This window comes from Myotis daubentonii, chromosome 6, assembly GCF_963259705.1.
Source record: "Myotis daubentonii chromosome 6, mMyoDau2.1, whole genome shotgun sequence".
In the NCBI taxonomy this organism is placed as follows: Eukaryota; Metazoa; Chordata; class Mammalia; order Chiroptera; family Vespertilionidae; genus Myotis; species Myotis daubentonii.
In genome coordinates this window covers 19905370-19925332 of record NC_081845.1, presented here as the reverse complement: position 1 = coordinate 19925332, position 19963 = coordinate 19905370, and the positions used below count along the sequence as shown (strand labels likewise).

General features: G+C 39.7%; 1 protein-coding gene across 3 annotated transcripts in view; it reads left to right on the top strand.

Moving 5' to 3' along the window:
• Window positions 1–19655, top strand: part of ARHGAP18 (Rho GTPase activating protein 18) — a 169122-nt gene extending 149467 nt beyond the window's left edge. For all 3 annotated transcript variants that reach the window (XM_059700296.1, XM_059700295.1, XM_059700297.1), the window contains exons 11-15: window positions 2342–2548; window positions 3223–3363; window positions 12364–12488; window positions 16906–16967; window positions 18122–19655. In XM_059700296.1, the coding sequence (XP_059556279.1) occupies window positions 2342–2548; window positions 3223–3363; window positions 12364–12488; window positions 16906–16967; window positions 18122–18213 (627 nt within the window). In that variant the 3' untranslated portion in view covers window positions 18214–19655. The remainder of the gene's footprint in view (window positions 1–2341; window positions 2549–3222; window positions 3364–12363; window positions 12489–16905; window positions 16968–18121) is intronic.
• The last annotated feature ends 308 nt before the right edge of the window (window positions 19656–19963 follow it).

Genomic DNA, 19963 nt, shown 5'->3' with positions numbered 1-19963 from the left:
TGCCTCCAGCACATCTCCCACTGGGGATATGCCCGCAACCCAGGCACATGCCCTTGACCGGAATCAAACCTGGGACCTTTCAGTCCGCAGGCCGACGCTCTATCCACTGAGCCAAACCGGTTTCGGCCCGCATCTTTATCCATCCAGGACACTTAGGCTCCTTCTATCTCTGGGCTTATTGTGGTGCAATGAACGTAGGGGTGCATATATTTTTACAAATAAGTGTTTTAAAATTTGGGGGGTAGATACTTAGAAGAAGATTACTGGGTCATATGGTAGGTCTAGTCTTAATTTTTTTAGGCAGTTTGTTAACATATACTGCCTCACTTCATCCTGGCAGGCTGGAAGATTAGTATTCCCACTTTACCAATGAGAAGACCAAAGAGTAGAGATAGCAAAAGGTTTTGCTAGAATCACACATAGCTAGTAAGTAACTGCTGGAATTTAAACTGGGTTTTACACTTGTTTTATAAGAGTCAGTAATACTTATAAAATACCAGGCTGGCGATAGCTACCTTTTTTAAAGGGCAGTTCTTCGAGTTTAGATGAAGAGAAAGCACATCTGAAGATGAAGTTCTTTTAGCAAGGGCTAGGCTAATATTTTATTAATTTCAAATCTACACATGCACACATTCTAATATTCTGGCAGTAATATTTTGAATAACCTTATTGCATATGCACACCACAATTAAAATGGTTCATTACCTAATCTTTGTAATTTATGCTCCTAAAGAAAGAGATACACTGATCCCTGAGTAATTATTCTGCTCTATGGAACAGAATTAAATACTTTTTTCCAAACCTCACCGATTAATCTTTTGTCCTCATTTGAGAAGGTATTGTTTCTATAAAATCTTATGCTTGGATTACAATTTAACTTTCTGAGCACTCCACTGGGAATTAAATACATAAATCTCATTGTTAGATACTAAGGCTATGCCTTTAGTTTTTTTCAAATTTTTCAGATCTATAGAGCAGCTAAATTTGATTCAAGATCAACCTGTTAGGAGTGTTTTCCTCCTGAATTTCTGTGGGAGATGAATACTTTCCCCTCACCCCCCTTTCCCATTTTGGTGTAGTTTAGTTGACCTTTCTCAGGTAGGGATTTTAAGCTAAATAAGAAACTGATTTCTTTCAGTAGTTAAGGAATCAGAAACAAAAGCCAAATAGACCTGCCATTACATTGCTTCTCCACCATTTGCTAGCTCTATGACCCCTGGCAAGTTGCTTACATTCTCTTGGCCAATGTTTTCTCATCTGTAAAGTAGGGATAATTACAGCATCAATCTCCAGCAAGGATTAAGTGAGATGAGCTCTCTGGTGTACTTAAAGCAACCTCACCCATAGAGAACACTGAATACCTGTGCAGTGACTGCTATTGTTCTGGAGCAGCATTAATCAAGAAAGAAGGCAAAAGAAGAACTTAGAGCTCTAAGCCCTTTCAGGAGGAGGGTCGTCTTCCTGTGGCTTTGGGGCAGGATAGGCCCAGAGGATACCTGGGTGTTGGCAATAGAGGTGGGAAGTGACTGGCATCAAATTGAGCATAAACTAGCCCGTTCTGGCGAAAAGTTCCTTTTCATTCATTCATTCGTGTGTGTTTTTTTAAGACCCTCTTTTCTTTGTCTCCCTTCCTCCCCTTGTCCTCCCCATCATAATCCCCATTTGTTTTAGATTTCATGGCAGCTATTGAGTACCTTAGAGCAAATGGAACTAAGATTAAATGAGCCTTTTTAAGGGGATCGTTTTTTGTTTTTAATCCCCAAAGTTAAAAGAACACACTTCCTGAAGCAAGTGAATATTTGTACGATATTTTAAACTGCTCCCCAGTGCTCCATAACTCTGGTAGGCTCTTGGTCTGATACGTCTCTGTTCCTGTCCCCACTACCTGGTTCAGACACGTGTCCTTTCTGCCCTATTCCCAGCGCCATAGTCTGAGCAGACACAAGGCCTCACCTCAGGGTGCGTTCACCAAATGGAGAAGCTTTCATGCCAGGCCTGCTGGTGTGGCTAGTGGGCTGTGGTCATGCACAACTTTTTTATTAAATTTAAAAAAATGTATTTTATTGATTTCAGAGAAGAAGGGAGAAGGAGAGAGATAGAAACATCAATGATGAGAAAGAATCATTGATCAGCTGCCTCCTGAACACCGCACATTGGGGATTAAGCCCACAACCTGGGCATGTGCCCTGACCAGGAATTGAACTGTTGACTCTCAACCACTGAACCATATTGGCTGGGCACAACTTATTTTTTTTACAAAATAAAAATCCCATATGCTACAGTGCTCTAATCTCTCATCTTCACATACAGCACAAATCTCGAAGAGTCATTTCTCTTTCAGGCCTTGCTTGAATTTCTCCAAAGAGTAATAGACAATAAAGAGGAAAATAAGATGAACGTCAAGAATGTGGCCATGGTCATGGCCCCCAACCTCTTCATGTGTCATGCATTGGGTTTGAAGTCCAGCGAACAGCAAGAATTTGCAATGGCAGCTGGGACAGCTAATACCATGCACTTAATGATTAAGTATCAAAAAATTCTGTGGACAGTAAGTGCATATTTTTAAGCTTTGTTAATAAGTGATGATATCTAGATTCTGAAGTCTTTTTATTAATTGTTATCTTCTCCATAAAAAGGTAACCAACCAATGTAGGTGATTTCAAATGTGATTAAAAAAATTAATATCCATGTGTTAAATCTTTTTAATATTTTAAAATGCTAGCATTATTTTATTATTTCAATTTGGTCACTTCTAAAATATTTTGAGTACTGGTTGTTCTGGGATTATTGCTAGATACTCGTCAGCTCTCACGTATTTGTGAGTTTTTCTTTCCCTCTTGATGGGAGAGCTGGTTGGCCATTAGACAGGGACTGCAGGTTAGCTGGAGGCGAGGCTGTAGAGAGGTAGCCCCTAATGCCAGTCTCCTCAGGCTGTCTCGTCTTAGCATACCAGGCATTGATGATGGCCACTATGTCCTTGAGCCTCTCCAAGCCTCTCCTTGAACTTTGCACAGTAGATGGTGAGCTGCATCCTGCGGATACCCTGTGCACATAGTGAATGAATAATATAGTGCATTACGTTTCACCAATTTAGTGCATAGGGCATGCAAAATGGCATAGTCTCATCAAAGAGATGAAGCCCTTCCTAAGTATAATTATTTCCATAGTTTAAAATGCTGCCACTTCTCTTCCCTCCCCAAACTTAATTTCATTTCTCCACAGATCCCCAAGTTTCTTGTCAACCAAGTAAGGAAGCAAAACACCGAAAATCTGAAGAAAGATAGGAAAACAATGAAGAAATTGCTGAAGAAAATGGCTTATGACCGAGACAAATATGACAAGCAAGACAGAAGTACAAATGATGTAAGAATATGTGTTTGCACAGATGTCAGTGTTGTTTTTAGTATCACACACAGCAAAGAGGTCTGCATGTGTTTGTTGTATGGCTTTCTACACACTCCTAGGTCCTAGCACCACGTATAAGTGAAAGGCATCCGTGGCGGTGAGTACTCCTGCAGCTGGTAATGCTCGTCTGGACAGGTGCTCAGGTGGTGGGGATTCAGAGAGTGAGCTGTTAATTGGTAAGGAAGGAAGATAAGACCAGAACATCTCAGCACACACCCACCCACACATACACAACAAAGCACTTCCCGGAGACGCCAGCTGCCCAGGGAATGTGGAATGTCTAGTGAGTCAAGAGTCCCTTGTGTGGACTCGGGTCTTTTTCCTTCAGTGTTCTCATCTGTGAAATGGGAAGAAGAACTAACCCACAAAGACAGAGAGGCCAGTTTGTGTTGTGCCTGGGTTGCTCCTGGGCTTTAGTAAGTATTTAAAGATTCTTCACTGGATCATAAAAAGAATTTGGAGACAATGAAAATATTTCAAAAAAGAAATATTTACAGACTGCTGTAAGAATACATTAAAATCTGGGTTTAAAATCATGAAATATACATGAAAACACATTCGGGAAGAGAGTTAACAGAGCTCTAACTTGAAACCTTAACATGAAACGAAAGGGTTTCTATTGTTCTATTTAGAGTGATAACACCTCCCCCCCATCACCATTGAGGTTAGTCAGTTACATGCTGCCATCTTGTGGCATAATGTGGAAATGCAGTTACCAGCCTTTGATATTTCTGCTTTGGCCTACTTAAGGATCCAGTAATTGAAACAAACAGAAACCTCCTTTATTGATAGCTCTTACTCTTACAAAGTAAAATTTCTTGTCTTTAAATAGTTTTGGTCAATTTTCATGTATCTTAAAAAACAGAATTTAATGAAGGGAAATTATAAATAGTATTCCTATCTTTTTGCAAAAGGGCTTTGATATAGGTTAGAAAGGATTTTTGAGATATCATTTCTATTTAACTTAAGATGTTTACTTCTTCTAAAACCACTAAAAGTATTTGAATGTCTTTGTGTTTTGTACCCCTGCTTTTCATATTAACTTAGGTGACTCTATAGCCTTTTTTCTTTTGTACGGCAGATATAACATGATATTCTGAGGCCCAGTATATAGCTAAGGAAACAGAATTTGTGCTTTACCTTTGTAATAAGAAAATTTTAAATAAAAATTACGAGTTACATTTTGGTAGTATGTAAATACTATTGTCACTTACAGAAAAACAGCATTTACTTGGATTTCTTTAGTTTTACAGCGTGAGCTGATCCGAGAATTTTCTCTGTACTTGTTAGAAGCTATTTTGTCATTTTAAGACTTGCGATTTAAATCTCAGTTTTATCATGTATTAGCTGTGACTCAGTTTCTCCACGTTTTGGGTTTCTCGCCTGTGAAATTCAGCAGATCTTTTAACAAAATGCTGCTAAGTGCCTCCTTGGTTCCAAGCCCACACTCCCTGCCAGGTATGCAATGGTAGATGGGGCTGGCCTCACCCACAGGGAGCAAGGGGAGGATTGACCTTAGAGGGGCAAGGGAGTGTGATGGAAGCCTGAATCGGGAATATCGGGCTACAGAGCAGGAAATGGGCATCCGAGAGACCTCACTGGGGAGTAGAGCTGAGATGTGAAAAACTCTAACTTTACTCTGGCAGCAAACTGAAGGCACAGGTGTTGCCAGCAGAGCAAGCTTCCTCCCGGAGTTGTAGCTGTATGTGGTCATGGCCAGGGAGGTTTGTTCAGCCTGTCGCTTTGGTTGAAAAATTTTAATCAGTTGCCACAATTTTTTTTTCAAGTGTCTATTATTTTATTAGGGGGGGTAAATATACATAGGAAACAATTACAGAACAAGAAATAAAGTCCAAGATCATAGCCAATACTATGGGTATGTGGTGAGTCACTAAATAATCAGAGTTTTCTGCATAAGTTTCCATCAGTTGCCAGAACTTTAAAGCTAAAAGGTTTAACATCGAAGTCTGGATTTCCATCTTAACTTGACAACTTGTATGTAGGAGCATCCCTGTGTCCCTCTCAGTAGGGGGCCTTCCCTGCAGGGTAACAATCTTCTGGATCTGAGCAGCAAATGTTCCTTTTGGGTGGAACACAGGCCGACTACTCTGAGTAAGCCACTTCCTCCTCCCGCCGCCCCCACCTCTCCCCCCCACCCCCACACTGTCTTGTTAGTTTATGTTTCTTGACTATTTCCCCAAATCAATTGAATATGCAGCACAAAACTATAGGGCATGAAACTGCCCGGGATATTTTATTTGTTTGTTAAGCTACTGTTTGATGTGTGCCTGTATTTAAGTGGTTGGCCATGGAAGAGGAGCTGGTAGAAGAGGCCCACAGATGGTAGGATGCAAGAGAAAGTTGAAGATTGTGGGGTCTTAGAAGCTTGGAGGTGGAGGGAAGTCAGGGAAAGAGCTTGGTTAGTGGCCCAAATTCTGCAGGGAAGCCGAGTCCCGTGAGCGTTGATTGGATAGAGGTCCAGCAGAGCTTGCATTTGAAAGGCCAGTTGTGACTTTCTCCAAAGCATTGTCATTGCGTGTTGATGGGAGAAGCCAGATTGCCAGTGACTGAAGAATGTAAGACAGGAGGTTGTAGATCATGAAAATTCTTCAAGGTCATATTTTTAAAGCATTCTGAAAGCTGTTAATGCTAACTATATATAGTCAGGCATTTATGTTATCAAGACATGCTTGACTAGGTAAATGAATAGTATAAACCAGGTTGTAAGAGACACCCTCAATCTACTTAATAAGACATATTTTTAATGACTACACCATATTAATTGTTTGGTACAAATGCAAATTTTTTAATTTCTTAAATACTAATGAGTCTCATCTCTTAATTACTTCAGGAAGAAACACTTTGTGAAAAATAACAAAAAGGCAGACCATTACAAATAACCATGTAATGATAGCCTTCAATTATATAGTTGGGATTGAGATCACACCCTCCCACACACAAACACACCATGCACACATGCATATACGCACCATCACACATCCGAAGCGTGTGCTTGAAGACATAGCCCCAGCTCTGCTATTCGTGAGACAGTAGTGACAAGTAATTTTATATCTCTGGGCCTCAGTTTCTTCTATAAAATGAGAGGGTAAGGCCAGATTAATGGGGTTTAACCATAAGTATGGCTAGCAGCATCTTGTACTGGGACAGTTCTATATATACTATTACGAGATTTTCCTAACATGCACAAAATAGAATAGTCTATGAACCCCCATAAACCCATCACCAATAATCAGACTCATTTTTCTGATCTTATTCCATCTTGTCTCTCACACCTTTTTTCTCCTTTTAGTATTTTTAAGGAAAATAGAGATATCCCATCCTTTCCCCCATAATTGCCTTAGATTGCATCTTTGCCTGATAAGGACCCAGAGCAGCTTTGGTGAGCATCTAGTCATGAATTACTGGATCCTGCAAGCCTCCAGTCCATGGAGGCTTTTTTTGTGTGTGTGTCAGTCAAGCTCACCTCTCAAAGGAAAGGGAAGCTGTACGTGTAGGAGAGCGTGTGGGCACACAGTGGGGCTCTGAGAGTCTGTGAACTAAGCCAAACTGTTCAGCACATCTGTCCTCACTGGTAGAGGGAACAAAAGTCCTCTCCCCTATGGTTACCTCAGTGTTAACTCAGGGCGATCTAGTGCCATACTCTTCACTGATAGTTGAACTCAAGTTTCAGAGAGCTAGCCTGACGTGCCGATCGCTCCAGAACAATCTTGTAATATTTGAAGGTCTAGGGCTTTGGACATGGGAAAGAAATCCAGAAGAACCCTGGAGTGGTCAGTGCAGAGTGGGCTCTGGGTCCTTTGTGATGGGTTGTGTGTCTTCAGTCAGATCTCCATTTAGAAGTCCATCTCTGGTTTCACTGGCAGCTCTGCCCCAGGCATTGTGGCCGGTCTTGTTTCAAGCATCTGCTTTAGGTCTGGAAACAGTGTTTGGATCTACTTGGGACCCATGTGGAAAATCAAGCTCAAAATCATGTTTCTTTTAAAGATAGCCTTTGATTTTTTTTTATAGTGCATAAAAATACCATATTAAAAGAGAAAACTATCAGAGCTTATTTCTTTGTAAATTAAATGCTTATTAACTCTGAATGCTCTTTCAGACCCTTCTTTAAAATTCTCTGAATCTGTGAGTTGGGTAAAAGTTTCAGCATTTGGATAACCAAGGCCCAATTATAATCAGAACGGAGACAGTTCAAGGTAGTAGAGAATGCCTTCTATATTTTTACCTCCAATCAGACTAATATGATGAATATGCCATTTTAGTTTAAGATACCTTGCTAAAATGTCCTTGTTTAATTTTCTAAAATATGTGTTATGCTCTCTGGCTGTTTTTTGAGATAGCTGTATTCCCGATTTGCCCTTTGAAGATAAAAGGTTTCTCTGTAGCATGAAAAATGTCAGCTTTTCATTTAAATTAGCTGTTAATTTTTTAAAAAAATGATTGAATGCCTTTTCTAAAGCTCTGACATTATATTTCTAATCTCTAGAGCGCAAAAATGTGAGCAATGTAGTGTTTATCTACAACTTATGAAAAACACACACCAAAATCTTTGTTTATTTATCCAAAGAATAATAAATAAAATCACATTTTTAGAAATATGCTTGAGTTCAAAATGTAATACATGTAACAACCCTAGGAGATCATTTTCTCTATTATAATAGTCTTTGCATGCATAAGAAATTAACTAGCATTTTGTAAGTTGTAAAATCCTTTGTGACTCAATTTTAATGGGGTATTAGTCAAATATTGCTCTTTTCTAGTCTTGCTGTACATACATGACTTCAGTTCACAAGCATGCGTGCGCGCGCACACACACACACAAGGAAGGTTACAACGATAATATTATTCACAGATCCAGTTATTATTATGGCTCAAGTTAAGAACAGACTGTTTGGCTTAATGATCAGGCATGTGTGTATGTTCAAAGTTTGGCAGCTCAGTGTAATTAGTATACTAATAGCTTTAGTGTTTGGTACAGCATGATTCTGGAGCTTAATGGTAATTGTCATACACCATTTAAATGAGAGCTTTGGCATCGCGTATTGTTTATCATCTTTAGTAACTATCATTTGGCCACTCTTGTCAAGATATCCAGGAAAAACTTTCCAGAAACAATTTTTAATCGCTTCATCTTTAACCGTTATATCTATCAGTTAAACTCATTTCTTCTCCAACGGTAAAGGGCACGGTAGAGTCCAAACTGAGTCACTCTCAGTCTTTACATTGTTGTGAGAATTTGGATGGGATATGTTACCCCAGAAATGAACACTCTCAGAGTTGTTCCTATGCCCACCCGGACACACACCTCCCTAGTAGAACACAGGTTCCTAGTTGTCAGGGAATGTGGCCAGTCAGCCTGGGAAGGTGCTATGTGCCATTGGCCTGGGAAAAAGATTTTCAAGAACAATGAAATTCCATTTCCATGTGAAATGAATCCAAATTGTAGTTAGTCATTTGGGAAGGGTTAAACTCAACCAGAGCTGGCCAGGCAACACCTCCTGCTCACTGAGGGGAAGGGTGTGAGAAATGTTTAATTCCACAGCTACAAGGCACCTGTACCAATGCCACTTCCAAAGCCATAACACGGCAGTTACATATGTGTGAGAACTCTTGAGTGCTCCCAGGACCTGGTACCTGGGCCTCTTCCCTCCAAACTCTAATTATCAGAGAGGCTCTGGGTTCTTGTGTCAGCTATGGAACTGAGTCCACATCTCCAAAGGATGGTCCCTGAACTCATGGAGAACCTGTAGGCTGCAGTCATATTATGGGGCCTTCAGTTGTCCATGAGCTTCTTGGAGAAAAAGGGGCTGCATCCTTAAGCAGATGCAGGCGAATGCTGGCAACTCCCTGCAGGAGGAAATGACTGAATTATCCCTGCAGCGTCTTTAATTCCGGTTCCCACTCTTCTTCCCTTCCTGTGTGTTCTCAGGAGGGGAGGGAATACTGTGTGGTCGATAGAGGCAACTGAACTGGTGTCTTTTAAACAATGTTCCTAAAACAACTTTTTTGCTAATAAGGAAGTACACATCGTTATACTTTATTTTATTCTAGAGACATTTTACTATTATTAGCATACCAATTTTAGTGAGAAATATTTTTGAATGATTTTTTTAATCAGTCAACATTGATAGATGGCTACAGATGTGACTCAGACATGCAGCATGTGACTGGGATACTGGTGTCATGTATTAGAGTTTCCATAATAAAAAGAGATTCAGGGGAAGGAGGAATTCCCTTTGACCCTGTGGACTCTGGAAAGTTCCATGGAGTTTGAGGTATTTGAGCTGGGTCTTAAAAATTGATAGTGGGATATTTCAGAGGTGAAAGAGAACATACATAAAAATTGGAAAGCGTGGTGTTTATAGTGAATTTTGACTGGCCTTTTGCATTCAAACCGTAGACTGTGCCACAAGGGCTAATGGGGGGAAAGGCAAGGAGCAGAGTAAGGTTGCCGTATCCCTAAACTCTCTATGACAATATATTATTTTTCTGGGTTATTTTGCTTTTGTAACTCACTTACTGTGGACCTTCTAGATATGAAAGCTTAATCATATCACCTTACTTCACTTTATTTTCTTTTTCTTTTTTCTGAGAGGAAGGAAAAGTGAGAGAGAGATAGAAACATCAATGATGAGAGAGAATCATTGATCGGCTGCCTCCTGCATGCCCCCTACTGGGGATCGAGCCCGCAACCTGGGCATGTGTCCTGACCAGAAGTCGCACTGTGATCTCCTGGTTCATAGGTTGATACTCAACCAATGAGCCACACTGGCCGGGCACCTTACTTCACTTTAAATGTCAGCATATAAGATATTATTATCGGAACAATTTTTGTCACTATTACTTTCACCAAGAAAACCTATATCCAAGAATATTGGGCACTATGACTTAAGCAGAACTCCCTGGCTTTTAAATCAGGTATAGAGTAGATGACAGTCTGCAAACCCTAGCTTGCTATTCCAGGCCTTCTGTAATTCAATAATAATAAACTAACAGTTTCTAAAATACCAATATTTGTGTCCCTAACTGAGTAGACAAGGTGGATTGGGTTTTGGGAACATGGATTCCATGCTTCAGCTGTTGCTGTTAAAGTGTTCACTCCAGCATTCGAGTCCTGGGGCCAACTCATTGTTTCCCATGTCCTCTGAGGAAACACGCGGTGGAGGCCAGGCTGGCAGGCAGCACGGCCACAACAGGATAGAAGTAGAGATGAAACCCCAGGGAGAAGAACATGTAGTGTAATCCCTGAGTTATAAGATACAGCGTTGATGTGATAACTGCTTTGAAAGGAGAAGGTAACCACACTCCCATGTGGAATGCCCAGTTCATTGTGAGAAGTGGCTCACTTTCCAAAATGTTACAAATGGAAACAAAATCTGTCACAGACTTGAAGAAAAAGGGAAGTCAGACCTGTATCCTAGAAGCAAGGTGGAGGTCAGACACTAGACCAGCTATCAGGCCATACTCCATGCCTCCGAAATTGGAAGGCAGCAAACCAAGACAGGGGTCCCGGTGCAGAGGAGCAGAGGTCGCAGGAGGTGAGGGATCTGGGCACAGGTTAGGGTTGGGATGTCTTTTAGGGATCAAGTTGAGCATAAAACCCCCAGGCAGAGAAGTTAGACAAGGACGCTAGGAAGGCAGTCCCTCACTTGGCAGGGGAGTGAGTGGGCGGCCCCTAACGCTTTGTCTCTGTCTGGGTTGGACCTAATACACCTGTGGCCCTTCACTGAGTGGTCAGGTGACCGTGACAGGGTTTCTGAGGTGGCACCAGGCCCTCTATGGTCTCTCTGCAGGTGTAACAGGTGTTTGCAGCCCTGCGAGGAGGTCTTACACAACCCGTGCTCCCTCGTGCAGTCTTTTGCAATGTAGCTTCTTTCCTGACGCCCAAACTACATCCCAGGTGTTACTGAGGAGCAGTTTTAAATCTCTTGGAGACGCCTACATTTTTATGCAGCCTAATTCCAAAGCCATATTATTTTTGATGAACTTAGAAATCACATTGATTCCTCCTGTGTTGTATCCATGCTGTATGTTTGGGGAAAATATAGCAGTTCAAGCCCATGTACATTAAAAAAACTATTGTCAGCCCCAAAATAATATTGTGCAATAAAGGACTTGTGTCTTATTTATCTGCTAGACAAGTAGACTTAGCACAATGCCTAGTACTTAGTAGATGCTTAATAAATTTGAGGGTATTTGTAATGTATAAAGCATTATTTTTAAACATTTATGCGGGTTGTTTTTTCTAGGGTCTGATTAAGACATATGGTTATAAGTAATACATTATTTATTTTAGCAGAATGATTAGGGATTAATTAAGCCTAATATTTCAAATGCCATAGATGATATTTTGTTTTACAATCCTCAAAATATTTCCCTGCTATCCCTCCAAATACATATCATAAATTCAAAGTGTGTGGTCACCCTGTGAGCTCATTAGTTAAGTGAGGATCAAACACAGTGCCAATGTGTTAGAAGAGTGTGTTTCTCTTTAATTTTACTTTAATATTCTCAGGGACAGGAATTTTTTGTCAAATGTTGCGAATGTGCAGGAAGATTTAAAAAATGCACACATTGAAGCAGCGCACAAAATACCTGTTCTGATGCAGTGTCATCAATTGCTGCATGAAGAAGCACCCTCCCCTAGATAGCCCTCAGAAGTCGGCATTAATATGGCAGTAATGGTTATTGCTGTCATTCTTTACATCTTTAAAAATAATTAAGCATTACTGCACAGGCATTATAAAGTTCCCCTATCACCATTAAGAGGATATTTGAGGTTTGATGTAATTTAGCAAATTACATTATACAGTAGTTAAGGTTTTTATGTAGTGAAGTGAAATGCAGAGTAGTTAAGCACACTTACCATGTAATGCATCGCACAGAGTCCCAGGTTCCAGCTGCCGCCAGCTTTGTTCCAGTGTCATTATTGCCTTGCAGGCTGACGTTCCTCAGGGAGTGATTCGAGTGCAAGCTCCTCATCTTTCCAAAGTTTCCATGGCGATACAGCTAACGGAAGAACTGAAAGCCAGTGACGTGCTTGCCAGGTTTCTCAGCCAAGAAAGGTAGAGGCCTGTTTTGTTTTAATTATTTCATGGTATAACTCACTTGCTTGAGTGTTCCCTCCCTCCCTTGCCCCTCCTTTTTTTAAAAAAAACAACTATGGGTGGTGTGAAGTGCATAGAATTGTCTTTTCAGCAGAGAAGAGGAGCAGACTTAACAGTTCGACTGTCGGAATGAGTCGAGTTCACCTGATGTAGTTTGTGTTTGCATTGAGCCTGTTTCAAGCGGGATGTCTGAGCATCCCTTCAATGGCCTGTCCGGGCTTGGCTCACGAGACCACGTGGTAGTCCTTCCAGGCTGTGGTGATTGGAGGTTAATTACTGTGTTAGGATGATCACTAATTGGGATACAGTAGGATCAAAACAAACAAAAGACACGTCTTTTTCTATAAAATATGATGCATAAAAATGCTTACATTTAAAAGCAGAATTCAGGGAGGACAACCAGCCCCTTGAGCTCCTGCCCTCACTGAATTACCCAGCCTTCCCCTCTGTTCTGGGGCGGGTGGGGCAGGAGTCCTTTGAAAGCCATTGGCATCTCTCCGATGATATCAGAGCTTACACTTATCTTCTCTTGAAATGTCAACGTTCAAACAAGTGTATTGGGTTTTTGGTTTTTAGCTTCGAATTCTTATTTTTAGCTAAGGTTATATTTGTAATGCCCTCCCCTCCCCATGTCCACTCATTGAAAATGAACTGATCTACATTTTTAAGAAGCCAGGGAAGCCGGGGCCTTGCCATCTCAGCCCAGGAAAGTTGTCTCAGCTTTCCACAGACTTCGATCTCCTCGCGTTAACATTCAGGGCCTCCATGCGGCTTTCTTCAAATGCTCTCCGATTGTCACACAGTTACCACCAGCCCTTGCCATGTCTCTGCTCCGTGGAAGGCCCTCTGCTCGATGTTGGAAGGGGCATAAAAATATATTTTAAAGTATCTCCCCTCGGGCTTTATAAAGTGGGAAAAGAGATGAGCCTGCGTAGCGAGCAGATGGTGATGAAATAAAAGAGAGGCTTATTGGTAATATCTGGGCTTTCACTAAGCCAGCGTGAACTTCCCTCTCAGCAGCTCTCCAAAGTAAGTTCTCACATTACTTCTGTTTTCCTGATGAGAGAGACTTTCCAAGGCCTCGCGTTTTGTAGGCGGTGGAGCTGAATTCTACATCTGTGGTTTCTGTCTCCAAAGACAGTCCTGAACCACTGTCCAGAGGGGCTAGGGCAGTGGTTCTCAACCTTCCTAACGCCGCGACCCTTTCATACAGTTCCTCATGTTGTGGTGACCCCCAACCATAAAATTATTTTCGTTGCTCCTTCATAACTGTAATTTTGCTACTGTTATGAATTGTAATGTAAATATCTGATATGCAGGATGTTTTTTCATTGTTACAAATTGAACATAATTAAAGCATAGTGATTAATCACAAAACAATACGTAATTATACATGTGTTTTCCAATAGTCTTAGGCGACCCCCGTGAAAGGGTCGTTCAACCCCCAAAGGGGTCGTGACCCACAGGTTGAGAACCGTTGGGCTAGGGTCTTAGAGACCATCTCTGAACTGGGGCTCATTGGTGCAGAGTCTGGGAGCAGATGGAATTTGGGGGGATTAAGTTCAGGGGCAGTTAGAATTTCTCAGGATTAAGTCCTGGGAGCAGTTGGAATTTTTCAGATGTCTTTGCTCCCCAAAGGGTCTCTGACCTAAAATGCAGTCAATCTGCTTCCTCTCTACCCCCTGCCATGGCTTAGATGCCAACTGCTGCCAGTGTCCCCACCAGACTGTGGAAAGAATTCTTCCCGTACCTGGAGGTGTGGCCAGACTCCAGATGGAGGCCGCCCTTCCAGGCAGGATCAGGCTAATTTACAGAGCGCTTGCTTTCAGGACACTAGTGCTCAATGTAGTCGGCACGTTTGTTCCTCTATGTGCAGATAACACAAGATGTGGCGATGACGTTGTATATTACATTCAACTGTGCCTTTTAATATTTAGGGTATTACAGAAAGCACCAGCTTTGTAACAGTTGCCCTCTGTATATTTGGATTTTCTGCTGGTGGTGCTTTTACTAAATAAGCATTTGCTACCCACTGGGGCAGACTCCTTCTATTTCCTCCCTTTTCCCCATCCTGCTCCACTAAAGAGGCAAGTCCAGTAAACTCTGCCCATTTGACTCCTTCCCCCCGCCCCCCAAGTCTTCAGCCCCTTTCCTTATGCTTGGGGGTGCTGGAGGCCGATGATTTAGATTAAAATGCCAGCTTTTCCTATTTCATCTTAGGCTTGTTTTTAGAATGTCTTTAAATTTCAGGTTCCTCATTTATAAAAGTGAACTATGATAGGACTTACATTATAGTCTTATGATGATTAACTAGGAAAATGACCATGAAGCACACAGCACTGTCTGCCTGGGCCATCTAATAATTGAAATGCTCAATAAATGTTTATATATATATATATATATATATATATATATACACACATATATATCCCCCCACTATTTCCCCTCCTCCCATTTGCATTCCACCGGTGTGGGGGCAGTTGGAAACCCTACTTTCGTCCATCCTTGTCCTCCCCTACTTTTTCTACCAAAGCCAAAAGCACATGCATGACATAAAATAGATGCACAATAAATCACATTCACTCGCCAGTCTTTGATAAAGGCTATTTCCTTTTCTTTGTGTGTGGACTTGTTGATTAGTATTACGTTTATGTGTACCAGGAAATCTAGTTTATGTGTCTCTCAATTGGAACAAGAACACAGATAATGGGGAAGCAATCTGAGAGCAATATTGGATGAGATTTTTTTAAATCTAGTCTCCCAAAACATTCAATTTTTTTTCCATAGGAATAACGACTCTTGGTATACTCATGGTTTACCAGGAAATGTACTACAGTATAAATAAAAATATAATTATTAAATTATTTAATTTAAAAAATAAGCATACACCAGTTCGACCAGTTCGGAAACAACATCTTCTAGTTAGGATACAAGTCAGCGGGTGGGCCTTACGCGTGAGGACATTCTATGCCCCTGAGCGGAGTGGAGTAGACAGAGTTGGATAACCAGCTAAGTCATCACATGGTTGGTTAGGAAAGCTTCTGCCGTGCCGTATTTTTCATAACAGTTTGGATAAAAGTCAGACTTGGTTCTCTCTTCTCAGTTCCAGGGAATGTGTCTTCAGGGCCTTATAGGAGTGGTTCACAAACTTTTCTATGCATCAGCACCCACTACAGAGCATTTAAAAAGATTCTTGGGCTTCATCTAGACCAGTGATGGCGAACCTATTGAGCTCGGCGTGTCAGCACTTTGAAAAACCCTAACTTAACTCTGGTGCCGTGTCACATGTAGAAATTTTTTGATATTTGCAACCATAGTAAAACAAAGACTTATATTTTTTATATTTATTTTACATATTTAAATGCCATTTAACAAAGAAAAATCAACCAAAAAAATGAGTTCGCGTGTCACCTCTGACACGCGTGTCATAGGTTCGCCATCACTGATCTAGACATACTAAACCAGAGTTTTCAGAGCTCTGGGGCAGAATTTTTAGCAGGTTTTGCAGGTAAATAGTATACAGAGTTTCGAAAGCCACCAAATTTTACCAGTTTTTATTGTTTGAACCTAATGTCTGGAATAGCTTATTCTTTGAAGAGTTTAACCCTGTAAATGCACCCTATGGTAAAGTATTCGCTTCTACTTTGAGTGTATATACCTCTCATATTTTGATGGCCAAAATGGGGAGGATTATGAGCCATGTCCAATTTTTTACATTTATCTTACATAGCATTAGACCTGTCAGCACAGCAAACCCCTGATAAATACTATGGAATAAATGTATTGGGAAAACTAAGGTGCAAATATTTCTTTTCCTAGTTTTAGGAGGACCTTTTTGGTCCCTATGCTAAGTAGATGATTGTATTATTTTATTGGCAACTAAAATGTTATGGTACCTTCTTTTTAATTTTACAAATTAAATATTCACTTATTCGTGCTTTAGATGTATGATTCCATTTGTTCATTTTTATTTATTTTTCATCTTTTATTGTTGAAAGTATTACATTTGTCCCCTTCCCCCTCCCCCCCCATTGACTTCTTCTAGCCACCCCTCCCCCCCGCCCCTCCCCAGGCCTTCACCACCCTATTGTCAGTAACCCTGGGTTATGCATATAAGTTCTTTGATTGATCTCTTCCCATGCATCCACCCTCCCCTGCCTTTCCTCTGCCATTTGTTTATTTTAATTTGCAGGTGTGACATTTTTATTACATATTAGGCACATTTAACAGATGGGAAAATACAAATGTGGAGATAATTACAGTGTGTCTAAGTTATGAATTTTCCATACAAGCTAGAATTCCCCGAGCACATTAAAGTGATTTACTTGCAAGCTGTCTGATGATATAACTAATCCGTTTGTTTTGCCCCTTATAGTGGGATTGCCCAGACACTCAAGAAAGGGGAAGTTTTTTTGTATGAAGTTGGAGGGAATATTGGTAAGTACATTTTTTTTTCTTTGTATTTCTTATGCTGCCTTGACATTGCCAATGATTATTATATCTTTGTGGAGAAGGGAAGGTAGTAGAAGTAAAATATAGCACAGTGTACATTGTTGATGAGTATTATGGATTTGTTTAGTGGTCTGGCCTTTCTCTTCCGACTTTGAGCTCCTTCTGTACAAATTCCCATCCATGTTGAATCTTGGCAAAGGCAAGTTTCCTAAAATAGATATAATTTCTAGAATGGTTAATGAAGTTTTTCAGAACTTTTTTTCTTTTTTATATGCTTATGTCACATCTTAATAAAGGAAGTTGTTGAGCTTATTTAAGACCAAGATAACACATTTATTATAGTACAGTACTAGATATTTTTAGTGAAAGCAGAAGTTATTTTTGCCATTGCTGATTGCCTACTAAACAGTACACACACATATGTTAGTAATTCAGGGAACAGAAATAGGATAAATGGATTAATTTTGACCATGTCCTATATTTTATTTGCCTACTTTTTTACTCATGTCTTTATTAAAATTTAAAATAAATGTTTCCCCCATTTTTTTGACCCTTATAATGGTAAGGGTGAAATTGTTAACAAATAAATGAAATGGTATTTATTTCAAAATAGTAATTGAAAATATCTTAAGGTAAGTTTTGTAGAATTCTTTTTTTAGGACTTAAAAATGTTAGTAAATGTTAAAAGTTGAATGCAGAAACATGAAGGCTCATTTTTAAAGTTTAAATAAGCCACAACTCCAGTAGAAACCTGGAATTGTTACCTTGATTTGTAAGGGATATTTAAATATTTTATTTTGTATTTTACTCTTAGATTGTGGGGAATTAAGTGTGATTTCTTTCTTAGGTGGATTCAAAACTGTTGTCACCCTTAGTAAAGGTGAATACACTTTTAAGGAACCATTTAAAAGCCTGACATGCAAAGTATTTTCAACTTCCTAAATTAATTTGAAACGTGTGCATTTATAGAAAGACCACAAAATTGGCTTCTCCAATGTTTTTTGGCCAGTTTTACTAGTATAATTTTATGGGAGATATCAAACAATGAAAAATATTTAAAGTCTAAGACACAGGCTTAAGTTTAAAATTGCATCCCAGTCACCCCACTGTATTAAACAAATGCAACATGTCGTTAATAGGGGAACGCTGCCTCGATGATGACACTTACATGAAGGACTTATATCAGCTCAACCCGAATGCTGAATGGGTTATAAAGTCCAAGCCATCGTAGAAGACCTGCTGAGACAACCCCCCGACTTCCTCAGTGATACTTGCTGGGTCAAGAGTGTAAATAAAGAAACTGCAGGACTCTTGCTATTCAGATGCACCCAACCATTGGGATAGTGACACTCCCAAGCCTCAAGAAGTTATAGATTTGTGCTGCTGCCAGAATTATGTTAATTATTATGTTGACTATTACTAGAAAATAAATATCTCTGAAATGAGAGGAGAGAGGCTTAATGAACTTATAGGCTGTTTTCATAAACTCTGTGAAATGTGCCCAGATGTGACATAGTGGTTTTTTTTATATATATATGAAATAAACCCTCTTCCCACTCACTTTTTTTTTCTCCTAAAATCATGTATACAGTAATATATGCTTTCTTGCTTTTCTCTCCTCCTCACATCTGCCTGACCCCGATTAAGTTTGCTTTTTAATGGAAAGGATAACAAATGCCAGGTATGGCAAGTTGTGAAATTAGGACAGCTTAAAACAGCCCGAATTCAACAGAATTCCTGTGACTATCACATGTTGAATATTCATCTCTTTGAATCATTTGTTCAAAAGATAACATTCTCCTTCTCCCTGCTGTATCATATGAAGTGATTTGCATTTTTTTCAGTTCATCTGACATATGTGCACAGAGCTGTATCCACTACCAAGAAAATAGAACTGTCAGAAACTGCCAATTACCCCTGAACCATTAAAGACTTGCATACTAAGAATAAATAAAATATGTCCATGTGGAATAACTGGATTATGGATAATAAGCAAGAGAAAGCCAAATCACTTCATGTATGCCACCCTCTTCTAAAAGAAATTTCAAAAGTCCTAGCCAGCTTTACCTATTCTCATACTAGTGATATAAATATGCATGAGAGTCTAATCCAGGAATGGTTGAGAGTGTCTTCTACCCAAAGAGGGAATTTTTTTTTTTTTTAACTCATAAGTAAGTCTGCGGGAAGAGTTATTCCTCTGGGTATGACACAGTCCTATGAACAAGCTTTTGTTTGTGTACTTATTTTAAACAATCAGAGTAAATTTATTAAAATGCTGCGACAAGTACTATTCCCAGGGATTTTACTGCACAAACCATAGTGCGACAAGAGATGAGCCTCTCTGTACTGTAAATAAGAGGAATAAAGTGAGAGAAAAATGTTCAATATTTTATGAGTGTAGAGTGTAGTAAATAAAAGGTGATGTCTATGAGTGCTACACAAACTGTGTTTATGATACTTTAGTAGTATTTTAGGAAAAAATGACACATTCTCAGAAGCTCTCGATGTCACTCTAATTAGGAGGGAAAATGCTGTTAATGAGAACGGTCATAAATTTTTAGCATATAAGTACAAGAACAGCCTGTGGATATATGATCATTTAACTTTTTGGTGATTTGTGCCATTGCCTTTTTATTTAAAATTTTTTTTATAATTAAATGCATTTTTCTAAATTATCTTCTCTTGGAATTATTACTTTTAGTCCTACGTGTTCATGAGTGTACTAATGGGCTAATTTTGTTTTTGTTAAAAGCCATTTCTACCCTCTTATTGCCCCTATTGCTCCTGTGGAATTTTCCAAATGGGAAGACCTGAGGGAGATAGAAACTGTTTCCTTCTTTAGTTTTTTTTTTCTTAGCAAATTTCTGTTCTTTAAGATTTTTCAAAACACACTGTATTCTGGTTCTGATTTTGATGATCTATATTAATTTCCCAGTTGGCAAGCAGTATTAATGGTTTAATTTTATGAAAGCAGTTAACAA